General features: G+C 36.5%; 1 protein-coding gene and 1 long non-coding RNA gene across 2 annotated transcripts in view; one reads left to right on the forward strand and one right to left on the reverse strand.

Moving 5' to 3' along the window:
- The first annotated feature begins 1,831 nt into the window (after positions 1-1,831).
- Positions 1,832-12,981, forward strand: part of LOC139125147 (tripartite motif-containing protein 2-like) — a 28,628-nt gene continuing 17,478 nt past the window's right edge. The window contains exons 1-2 of the mRNA XM_070691252.1: positions 1,832-2,756; positions 4,336-4,542. Coding sequence (XP_070547353.1) covers positions 1,832-2,756; positions 4,336-4,542 — 1,132 coding nt within the window. The remainder of the gene's footprint in view (positions 2,757-4,335; positions 4,543-12,981) is intronic.
- On the reverse strand, positions 4,626-9,932 carry LOC139125261 (uncharacterized). The gene is made up of 3 exons (XR_011550171.1): positions 9,748-9,932; positions 7,637-7,753; positions 4,626-6,403 (listed from the first exon to the last, which is right to left on the reverse strand). It is a non-coding gene; the product is annotated as an uncharacterized lncRNA (long non-coding RNA).

A 12,981-nucleotide genomic window follows, 5' to 3' on the forward strand; every position in this document is an offset into this window, starting at 1 on the left:
CTAGAAAATTATACTCCATAACCCTTTTAAGGGCCGTTTCCTTTTGTGTGACACCAGAAAAAGTGGAGCAATCTATTCCACTTTCCTGTAACAATAAAACTCGTTCAGTGATAAACTTTTTACATGAGAATAATAAATGAAACTCATCATCTATTTCGTTGCTATCACATCTGAGACAAAGTCTATCTTTCAAAGGTAATTTTGGCTTACTTTTCCTACCCAATTCAATATTTAAACTATGATCACTCAATCTAAATTTCGATAAAGCTCTGCGAAGAGTAAAATTTGACAAATTATTTAAGTATTTTTCAAAATAAAATCCGGTCTTGAAAGTTCTATATGTACCCAATTTATTACCACCTCCATTTTTCTTGTATCGTTTGACATATTCTCTCACCAAGAATTCAAATACTCGCTTGATATCTTCCTTTTTAATTTCTTGTTTAACTGGGCATATGTCACTCTTAAGGAGTTGAAGACATTCATATGATGCACAGGCAGATTTTTGCATCACAAGCTTTATATCGTCTGCATTGTCTTTTTGATAGGCTATATATATTTTTAATCAAGCCATTTGGATTTATTCGGAATTCATTATTTTCAAAAGTTGCTGGTTTATTTTGAGATTGCAAAAAATGACATTAATGTCGAAATGTTATTCTTTTGTTCACCAGATCATTTCTTGATGAATGACAAGAATATTCTTCATATGTAAACTTTTTTTTTATAATAGCAATGATCATATTACTTAAGTTGACACTTGATTACATGATGATTGAATGTAAACGTTTACAGATACCATGACCTTCAGGTACATACAAACAAGATTGCAATGATCAATCCAACAGTTAATCACTAGTCTAGTAGAGTTCCTAAAATTCATAATTTGTTACATCACTTTCCACACCCATCAGAAGATATGATATTTAAGGAATAAAGCACATCCAGCGACGGTTATACCACAATATTTTGATCAGTTCACGACATATATGCACGAGGAACAGTGAGTGCATATATGAAGTGAACTGGTCAAATCTCATGGTATACCATCACTGGGTGTGATTTATTGCTATTATGTATTATATGATAATAGTATATCAAAATTCTGGCACGGAACGTCAAAAAAGATTTTTGCTCTTGCTGAGAGCTCATGCATGTGCTACCTACCCATGCTATATTGCAAATATACCACCGTTCTTTTAAAGTCTCAACCAATCACATCAATATATTTGCGCCATCAATATACTGGTATGATAGAACAAGAATTATGCATCTGGCAAAATAAGAAGAGAAAGCATAGATGTTAGTTTAATGGTCAAAAAATGTAAACTTTCGTTTCAATATACATTTTTCACCAAAATAGCTACAATATCTTAGCACTGAGTAATATGGTGAGGATTGCTGGATTTCTTGCAAAGTAACTTGATTTGACTTGACTTTGACTGAATAGTATTGCTTTTTATATCATAGGTGCAAAATTACTAGTTTTCAAAGCCATCAAAGCCTACAGACTCCTTCCATCAGCTGAGATGTACCTACCTACCATATTCAATGTTGACAACTACACAGCACTGAGAGGAGATCAGTGGGACTTCATACAATTCATGGTTAAGATGACAGAGAAGATTCAACACATCCTATCCACCAGACAGGAGATCTTATCAGTGCTGGGAGTTAGCGAGTTCTTTGTCACTGACACTGACTGTGAAACACATGATTTTTATGGTAAGGTGTCTTGTATCAATTAATATGGAAAGTGGCAATCAATTGTATTCCCTTCACTTTGACTTGTTAGAATACACATTTTGTCATGCGCATTTATTGACTAAACATGTCCAATATTTGCAGGTCTGGCAGATCAATTTCTCAACACGGCAGAGCACCACTGTACATCAAATCATCAGCTAAACCCTATAGTCTGAGTGCTAGGAGTTTGATTCCATATAACGTCAGTCACACACTGGTAGATCAGAAAGGTCAAAGGTCATTAGAGTTAGATCTGACAGAAAGGAATGAAGCATTGAAACTTGCACTAGCACAAAGGGAAGAAGAGATGGCTAAACTTAGGGAATCTTTATCATCAGTAGAAAATACAGTGAGGCAGCTGAAGAGAGAAAATACAGCTGAGTCTACAGATTGGCAAAATAAACTAGAAAAGGCTATGCAAGAAAAGAGAAGTCTAGAGTTGCAACTGGAAAATTCTAAGCAGGAAGTCATAACTTTACAGGGTTTGTTAAATACAGAAAAAGAAAATCTTAAAGGAGTAGAAAGGGCATGCACAAAAGCTACCTTAGATTCTAAACAGGTACAAAATAAACTATCAACAGCAATGCAGGAAAAAAGTATCCTAGAACAACAACTTGAAAATGCAGAAAAGGAAGTTGTAAAGCAGCAAAGTGAGCTTGCTAAGGCAAGTGAAGAAATAAAAAGTCGATCGATACAACTTGAAAAGGCTAAACAGGGTGAAGAAACAGTACAGGATCTGTATCAAAGAAAGCAGCAAGAACTATCAAAGGCAGATACAATAATAGCCAGTCAGATTGTCAGCATTAAAGAATTAGAATCCAAAGTTACCAGTCAGATCGTTAGCATTAAAGAATTAGAATCTAAAGTTAGACAAAGTGATGTGCCTAAAGTAGATAGGGCTACATGTACACCATTATTGCCTGGGAAGATTCTGGAGCAGATTTCAGAAGGCATGTCAATGAGTCTTGACAGTGATGAAGAGAGTGCAAAGAAATCTGATGGAAAGACTGGTGAGATCATGGTTATTATGTAGACATTTATATTACATTTGTATCCCATAGGTGACCTTGGTGGCTGCCTTACAACCACAGCATGCTGCATTAACACTAGAGACTAGAGTGAATTCTAGAGTGAATTAATAAGGGGAGATTCACCACTTTTTATGCAAGAGTTTGGGTTAGTGCCATTCACGGATCACAAAGTAGAGGGAGACCAATTTGTGTGCAAGGATATTGAAAAGTTCAACAAATGTTTCAAAACATGGGGCTGAGCAAAACACAAGGAATTTTAAGTGTATTGCATCGTGTCTCAGAGCACAGTAGTTTTGACTCTACTTCTATTGTCAGATCTACATTTTCTATCTAAAAACAAATTTCCAAAGCTTTCACAGTAAAATACATCTTTTGTAATAAAAACTAATTTCAATCATGAAGCAAGTGTGTCTATGCAAAAGAAAGTTGTAAACTTTCATTAAAACCATTATGAGGTCTTCACCTCATATTCAACGAAACATGCTAAGACCTCCATATTTTGATGAATTTTTGAATCGAGATGTTTCTTTTATAGATAAAGCGGAATATCATTTTTGTTTGTATGCAATATTGTATTGTATAATTATACAATCAACACATCGTGTATGTTGCCAGCAGCATTAGAGTAGAGTTAATATTCAAACTGCTTATGCTATTTACTTTGCCAACAATATGCTGACTGACTTATACACATGCATGTATAAATTCTGTTGGCAAGTAAAGGCAATGAGTGGCAAATTAGCAGTTTTATTGGGAACATGGTATGCCATGCCTACTAAGGCTCTGAGTCAGTAAGGGGCTGTTAGTGTAGGCAGGTTTGTTACTAAATATATTTGCACACAGGCAATATTGGACATTATAACACACCTCATCCGCAGTCTGTGTTCTAATTCGCCAATTGATAGTCACGTGGGATGCGTTCTTTTTGTGCTGATCCACGTAAACGACGTCATCAGGCATCATTTGTTGGAACTGTTGCCTGCCAGGCATCAGTTCCGAAAAATGATGCCCGCTGACGTCAAAAAAACATTGGCGCATGCGCGAACTGGAATGTAAACAAAGATGTCGTCTGCGGACGAGCGAAACAATAGTCGAGAAATTTCTCGGTTTATCCGACTTTCTGAAGAAGAACTGAATGCTCTGGTTTCCAACAAGGACTCGAAACAAACGGAAACGATAATCAAAGGTGCATTGAACGTTTTGCAGAAGTATTGCGACCCTGTCGGGAAAAACGTTTTTTTTTGCCGAACCACTTCAACATATACATCATTCATGCGACAAGTTTTGTGTATAGTACGTTCTCATGCATGGCTATGGATGAGGTGTGTTATAAAACACATATTGACTGGCCTACGGCCTCGGGAAACAGTCTGTTTTTGGGGGTGACTCACAGTCCCTCGGGGTACAGACGTATGCTGTTGCCCTCATGGCCAGTCAATATGTGTATACTGTGTCACAGATACAATCAAAGGGCAGACTCGTACTACACATATTGCATTGTTTTCACTGTCACTCAACAGCAGTATTGAAAATAACGTATGAATGCATTGTTCAGCAGGTGATGGGCATGGATCAGCATCACCTGAATCTGAGATGAAACCAGTAGATGAAGGTGGTGATACTGCATCTGAATTATCAAAGACTGGTTCTGAGTCAGAGACTGGTTCTGAGTCAGAGTCAACTGACATATCAGACAGTGATTCTGAGTCAGGGATGAGTACACGCTACATTGGTGAGATAAGGAAACTTTCGGGTAAATATGGAGGTAAGAGTTTGATGTGTATATCAGGCTAAACGAGTATTTTTACTTCATTGCACTAACGTAAGTGAGAGAGTTAGATGTAAGGCTTTGGATAATTCTCCAATTTATTCGGATCAAAGCTCTTGTGAAGGATGAACATGATGCACTTCTCTGGCATTTTGGAATGCAAATGTGACAGTGACAAATTTTCCATACATTTGCACTCAAGAATATAAAACATAGACAGGCAGTGTCCTACATATTCAGAAGGCACAGGAAATTGGTGATGGCAGTACAAACAAACAGATGTGCACAAACCCATATTGAAATACATGGATTTCAATATGCATTTGTACTGGTCTCAGTTACCCAGACTGCTCTGCAGGACTCTCTTCTGGCCAACCCTTCAGTCTTGGGAAATCCCATTAAAAAATCTAAGAGCAAGATGACATGACATAGACAAGAGCTATGCACCCTGGGAGCAACTGATCTATGATATAATAATTATTTTCTGACACATGTTCAAGATTATGTAGAAATGGCTTTCATAAGTAATGAGTGTGAAATATGACATTTATATCCTGGGTCAGTTGTCTTATACTTGTCTGTAAACTGATCCAAGACATAGAAGTCATACGTTCACACTTACTAAAGATGAATTTCAAAAGTCACGTCTACAGAACCTTGAAGCCATATTATCCATGACTTTGTCTCAAAACATAACTATTATATCACAGATCAGTTGTTCAAGGATGGATGCTCTTGTCTGTGTTGTACCATCTTCCTCCGAGATTTTTGAATGGAATTTCCCCAGACTGTGTAGGGGCAGAGCAGTCTGGGTAACTGAGACTACATTTGCACATGTTCTATTGATTGTAATACTGTATTCAGATTCTGGGCTTAACCCAATTGACATTTCAAAGTCTGATATTCCCTATCACAGAACAGGGTTTGCAATAAGGTTTAATAATAGTCAAAAACACAAGAACTGTTCCATTTCGATGAATAAGTGGGCTTAGAGAAATTGACTGCAATTCAATTCCAAAAAACACTAGAAAAAATACAGAATAATTGGTTTGATGTATGGAATTACTGGGATCACAACAGAAGTCAAAGTGAAATTTATTGAGTGTGAAAAGTGGTCTCTAGCTCTTACAGGCAGACATTGAAACAAATGATTTCTATTTTTAACTGCACTGTCAACGTCCAAAAGGAAACTGAAGTTTTGAAAGATGAAAATAAATGTAAATGTGATGGGAGTTGTATGGTTAGAAAAGTGATCAATGACATGTGAAGGTTGAGGTAAGAACTTAGGAAAAAAGTATGCTATATATTCTTTTTCAATTGAACTTGAATAATGAATAATTAATAAGTCATTTTGAATGTGCTGGGATAAAACCTAATATAATTATTGAGGTTTATAGCACTAAATCGTCAATATTTCTACAAGATCACACAATCTAGCCGGCAAATATTTAGCTGTATTCCAAAGGTAACATAATGTCCTCTTACTTGCCAAAAAGTCCTGCACCAATAGTGGGAATACTGTGATAAACCAATTCAATATATGTGTAAAAACATGTTTTGTGTATTCATTATTGCCTGGAACTCAACGTTGATAGGATCATTGCAAAGTACAAAGTACAAATTCTGAAACTAATTAAAGTAACTGTTGGTTTGCCAAGATAATTAGTGTTTTCATAAAAATTTATATGAAGTTTGAAAAGTGGCAATATTGCGTATTGTCATTGACTACAATGTATAACTGCATGTATGTAATTGTGATGTTACACATACTCTCAAGGTCTGTCTATCAACCAACATTCTACTGCCTTTTTGTGAAGAAGTGTGCCATATGCTTGTTGCCTACCAGAAGAGTTTCCATCTGTGAACAAACCAAAGACAAATAATTGAATAGTCAATTGTAGATTGTCTCTTCTATCAATATTCAAACATCAACTCTTTGCTTACCGGTATATCTAGAACATTCCATATCATAAGTAATTAAAATTACCAAAATTTTATAATAACATCACTGACACTTTGCTCCAAATGGGATTGAAGGTGAAGGAAATCATACATCAGACACTTAAACTATCTGCCAAAAACTTTCAGAGAAGAGTATATTTTGGTCAAACATTTGTCCAGAAAAATTCACTTATGCAAATTTCACCATGAGGTTTAGTCAAATCAGAATGAAAAATCCTTGCATGTACGCATAAAAGTCAAAAAAATTTCTGGTAATTGCTTTGGAAGGAAACATTTGTTTGACTGAAAAATTGGAAATTAGCCCTAAAATAAATTTCTTTCATAACTGTTATATCACAGTATCTTCAACCTATATTGCAAGTTTCATCAACATTGTAACACTATCTATACATCCCTAGTAAGGAATTATCACTAAATATGTAAATAAGCAATCTTCAGCAACTGCCCCATGATTGATTCAATAACTTATGTAAGAAGATTCTCATTAGATATGATAATATTATTTTGAGAAATGTGACTGTAGAACAAATAATTATGCAAATTAGTATCAACTATGCAAAAACTAATCAGTACTTCCAATCTCAAATAGAATGTTACTGTGTTCAGACTGGGAAAATTGGAAACGTTTCTGCAACACTATTTGTGATTTGCAAACACAGGGGACTAATAGTTTGAGTCTGCTTGTGTCCACACACACAAAATTAAGTCTTTGTTTTGATGTTTTAGCAGGCTTAATGCACCCTCTTGAGTTCAAAAGGTGTATATGGCCAAGCATACAGCATTGTACCAAGATGCCTGACATAACGATGTTGTACTGTCGTACTGTCTGTTGCTGGCAACAACTTCTTTGTAATTCAGTTTTAACGAGTGCCTTTATCTTGCAGTAGCACTGATCAGCTGTTCTGTTTAAACCCTTGTGTAGACCCTTTTCAGCAATATTTTTGTAAACAAGGCTGTCTCTACAGATTCTGTTTAGCATTCTCTGTATACTTTCATTTGCCAAGACTGACATCAGCCCAACGTCTGATCTCATCGTCAGACCAGTTATTGCCACGTGATGCAGAGCTCTGTTCGGCAGCAATGACGAAAGGAAATTAAATGTTGTTTGTTGTTGTTATGTTACAAATACCTGTCACGTGAGGGTGTTTTAGATGCCCCTGAAGTGGCTCAGTCTGTCCACATAGCAAGTTGTTGATTGAGTTAATTCTTACACCGGCTCGGCTTATCTGGCATGGTTCAGTAACAGCTGAAAAAAAAATTCAGAACACACATTTTAGCCTGGTAGAGCAAGAGAACATCTGACTCAATACCCTATGAAATGAATTTCATGTCCACTGTTTTGTAAAATTTGAATTTCCATTGTTAATACATACAAAACTATAATTATAAACAAGTTATCTTGATATTGTGAAGGAAAAGATTTGATTGGAAAATGCAGGGCACTATCTGAGATTTACGGTCAAGAAGATATATGTGACTGAAATGAAAATAGAATAATGTCAAAGAAAAATTAAAAATCTGAATCACTGTTTACGACAAAACTACTCATAGCATGTAAAAATTGAATTAAATATATGATATACTTCACAGCTATGTTTGCAAGATTACTGAAACTGGTGTTGAAACATGCAATTTACTCTCCAGTTTTCATTTACCTTGCAATAGACAAGGGGTAATGTAATTCAATAAAAAAACATTAAAAATGTCAACGCAAAACATGACACTTTAGTTTACTGATTCTGACCAATTCTTCATTCTTGTACACCTACCATGCACCGTACTATGTTTCCATGTGAAGTGAAAACATATTGTGACATATACAGTCACGGTATCGGTACCTCTCATGTTAAGCAATATGGCAAGAATTGTCTAACCAAAACACACACTCTATTTGACCGGTGTATTATTCCCCAAGTTTAACTGAAATTATTGTGTGTGGCAGTCAGAAATATCTGCAGATAAAATTGCTGTCTCAAAGTGGAAAAGGGATTGACGTCGATAACCAACGTGGAAAGTTATTTAGAAAGCACAGTCATGAAAGCAATGCCTTAAGACATGTAATAATTGTTTATGTAAAAGAGAAATTTGTTTCAGGTGAACACGTGATGCCAGTTTGCATAGATCAGGGAGCATTGTGGGTAGCATCTCCACCTGTGCACTGAAATATTCACTGAAATATACAGAAAACATCAGATATAGCAATAACAACCCTAGATTTTGTCATTGAGTACTTTGCTGCTTAAAGTGAATGTATAAATTAGGTAGTATGCACCTCGAAAGTGAAAGACTTAAACTTTTGCTCTAACTTTCCTCAAGGAATCTTTCAATCATTGTCTTTCAAAATCAAGAATAAAAATAGGGGGTCACCGTGCAAATTTTGGTACTAGAGAAACAAATTACCAAAGATTTACTGATATTAGAAATTCAAAATGGCCACCATCCCTCTGTGGAGAAAAATAACAATTTTCAAATTTCGAAAAACTAAGCCGGTGAAAAGTTTTCTTTCACCAAGAGCTTTAAAATGAACCCCCACATGTGGTATATCAGAGGAGAATTGTAAAAGTTTGAGAGTCCGAATGTCTGTCCCCGAGGTGCGTTCTACCTTAACCCTTTTACCACCATGGTTTGTCCCAAATCCATTGTTTTCTATGGTAAAGTTGGACCTGTATACAGGGAACTGGGGGTGAAAGGGTTAAGAGTCAAGTTCTCTACACTGGAAGAGTACGAATCAGTATGAACCAGAGAGTCCATGAAGTCTCAACAAACTCGGAGAGCCAACACTGTAACCTTTGACCCTAATCAAGTGATGTTAGCTTTGTGTTGTGCTACCTTCATGGTGTAGCAAAGCCATTGACCTTTGGTACTACAAAACTGTATCCGCAAATTAAACCACTTTTGAAATCATTTTTCCTCACTTTAAACATAGGATTAATCATTAGCAAAAACTTCTGACATGCCTTTCCCTTTGAATGTGCCAAAAAGTCCTTCAATATGGATCTTCAATATAAATTTGGCAAATAAGGGGGAAACAAAGTAAAACTACCCAACAAAATTTAAACTTTTTTCTCTAAAAAAATGATTCAATTCAGAAGAAACTCCAGACTCTCCAACTGCATTAGTTCCAGTCCTAGTTTATACATTATGCAGAGAGGATGTATGAAACTTAAGTAACAGATATCAATATATATATATAAAGTGTGGTTGTGGGTTTGCTATTTACAATTTAAATAAAAGCCATACCTCAGACAGAATATTTCTGCATGGATATGAGTAGATTTTTCCCAACAGATAAAAGTGAAATACAAAGAATGTTGTTCATGAATTGCACACTCTGCCGCTCCACTTGGCATCTTCATATTGGAAAACATCTTCCGGGATATCTACACAGTCTGCACACCATTCCTTGCAAGTTGCATCCATCAAATTGTGCATGTTATCTGCAAAAACAAATAAACATCATTATTGAATTACCTCAGGTTTCCTTTGTCTATTTGTCTACATTTTGGAAATGGGTCAAAATATGTTTGGTTTTTTTCCAAAACAATTCCGTAGGTACTTCCTCATCAGTTTATGATGAAACAGTGAAAATGGATGTTTCTGAAAGAGAGACTGTGAATTTCAAACAATTTAAGCCACAATCTGTACCGCCCTCTGGTTGCTGGACTGGAATGTGGTTAACCCTGACAGACTTGCCTTGAGAATGAACAAACCTGGCATAAAAATGACTTAGATATAGTTTGATTAGTACATCACAATAATTGACAGTATCCCTCTCATAGTCTATACAGTTACCCATTGACCGGGACAGTACAGATTTAAACCATCTCTCCTGTTACCTATTGAAAGAAATAAACATTCACTTAATAAAGTTGACTTCAGCTATTTTGGGAAACTGTTCAGCTGGTGACTTCTGTACTGCTTGAATAACAGTATCATTTAGTTGATCACTGTTTGAAATTGGTTTTGAATTGTCACCACTGAATTTTTCCAGTGTATTCTTACTCAGTTCTGGTGAATGAAATCCAGTGACCGATGTAACAGTGTGACTGTAGTCAGAAGACATTATGTTAATTTTCTTTGTCTTGGTGATATTTCTGTGCTTCATGGACATATTCAAGTTTCCAGATTTGCCACTTTTGCCTTCCTTACATCATATTGATTTGTCTACTTGGAAAAGTACAGTTATTGGCACCCTAAACACTCCCTCACATTCTCACTGTCAGTACACACATCTTTGCTAGCTTTCTCAGGCAGAGTTACCTTCACTTCTGGCTTACCAGACTAAGTAAGCCTTGTGATAGTGATACCATCTGATCTTCAAGTAGAAAGAAAGTTTGACATTGTTCAATCAGTTAATACATATGATTTCTTTTCACTGTTGAAAATTCCCTGCAAAAGACAGAGTCCATCAAACCTGTACCATGTTGGTACCTCTCTCTGGTTAATACTGTACTGGAATGTGGTTAACCCTGACAGACTTGCCTGGAATCTGTAAGAATGAACAAACCTGGCACAAAAATGACTTGGATATAGTGTGATTAAAACTATCATAATAATTGGCAGTATCCCCTCTAATAGTCCATTGTTGATACAGTTATCCTTTGAACAGAACAATATGGGACATCTCTCCTGTTACCTATTGAAAGAAATAAACATTCACTAATAAAGTTGACTTGAAGGCAGCTATTTTGGAAACTGTTCAGTTGGTGACTTCTGTGCTGCTACAGCATAATTTAGTTGATCTCCGTTTGAAATTGGTTTTGAATTGTCACCACTGGCTTACCAGTGTAGAGGTGTGGTGAATGAAATCCAGTGACCGATGTATCAGTGTGACTGTTGTCAAAAGACATTATGTTAATTTTCTTTGTCTTGGTGATATTTCTGTGCTTCATGGACATATTCAAGTTTCCAGATTTGCCATTTTTGCCTTCCTTACATCATATTGATTTGTCTACATGGAAAAGTACAGTTATTGGCACCCTAAAAGCTCCCTGACATTCTCACTGTCAGTACACAAATCTTTGCTAGCTTTCTCAGGCAGAGTCACCTTCACTTCTGGCTTACCAGACTAAGTAAGCCTGGTGATAGTGATACCATCTGATCTGCAAGTAGAAAGAAAGTTTGACATTGTTCTATCAGTTAATACATTTCATTCCACTGTTGACAATTCCCTGCAAAAGACAGAGTCCATCAAACCTGTACCATGTTGGTTATTAGGTGAAGACCATCCCTTGTGAACAGTTTGTTGACAAATTCACTGCAGAAATGATAAAGTGAATCAATAAAGCCTACGATCTTTCCTAAATCCTGCAAGAGATGGTTGAGAGGTATAAAATCATAATAAACCCTCTCCATGAAATTTGAAGATGGCTGTATACACAGCTATCTCAGATCAATTCAACTCTGTATCTACACTTTCAGCTCACAACAAAATTAATTATACATTGTTAGGTATGGAAAAATAGGCAAGTCTTTAAGAAATTGTGTGAATTTATATCAATGACAGTTTATCAAGTGGTTCATTAATTCCCATCATATACAGGCTGTGGTTATTATAAACACTTTTCATCTGATGATACCTCCCACTCATATAAACACACGTTGCCATCTGTCAAATTCAAAATTTACACGTTTGATATGTTTGACAGTTCAGTAGCTTAAAGTTGCAATATGGATCAGAATTGACCTTCATATTTCGAAGATTTGACTTCATAGAAAAATCCATAACAATTTCATTTGCAGATTCGACCATTAACAGGAACACGGGGATGGCTCTAATTTGAGTAAATTGATTTAATTACCGAATAAATTGCTGTTTTGGTACGTACTGTTTGCGAGAGTAAAGCACAAAATTTGAAACGTCATTTTACTATTTGAATATGTACGCATGCGTATTTGGTGCATGGTAACGGTTTGCGAAATTGCAACATCGTGTCAACATGCCTAGCTAGCCTTCCCACGGGCAAGCGGTCAGGTGTCTGCCCGCGTCCTGGTCTCTGCTGACTGATTCAGTTTAGTAAAAATGGCAGAAATTAGCCCACAATGTCGGCAAAATAAACCATGTTTGGTCAGATCGAAAGATGGAACCAGAAAAAAGAGTGACCGCGACTACTGCACCACGTCGAGGAGGCAGACTGTGTCTACAGTTTCTCGCGAAAGCACCAACGTCGCCACTGTGTGATGATCAACTTCGCTAGCCAGCGGTGTTTCCTCGGGCAACACCGACCTACCAACACCGTGCGGACCCCACGATTTGTAATGTGAACCGGGCCGTAGTCCCTCCGCAAGGAAATAACTTAGATCTGTTAGCATTCATTGATAATCTATATCCTTCAGGTCAAATATGCATTTTTCGGAAACAAAGAAAAACTGCAGTTTCCATCATGGCATGGTCTCATTTACGATGCTACGCGTCGATCGACGCGCTGACATGGCCATGCAAGACCTGACTGAGGGGAAGACAGTTGCCGAACT

The sequence above is a fragment of the Ptychodera flava genome (assembly GCF_041260155.1).
Source record: "Ptychodera flava strain L36383 chromosome 3 unlocalized genomic scaffold, AS_Pfla_20210202 Scaffold_25__1_contigs__length_14229661_pilon, whole genome shotgun sequence".
In the NCBI taxonomy this organism is placed as follows: domain Eukaryota; kingdom Metazoa; phylum Hemichordata; class Enteropneusta; family Ptychoderidae; genus Ptychodera; species Ptychodera flava.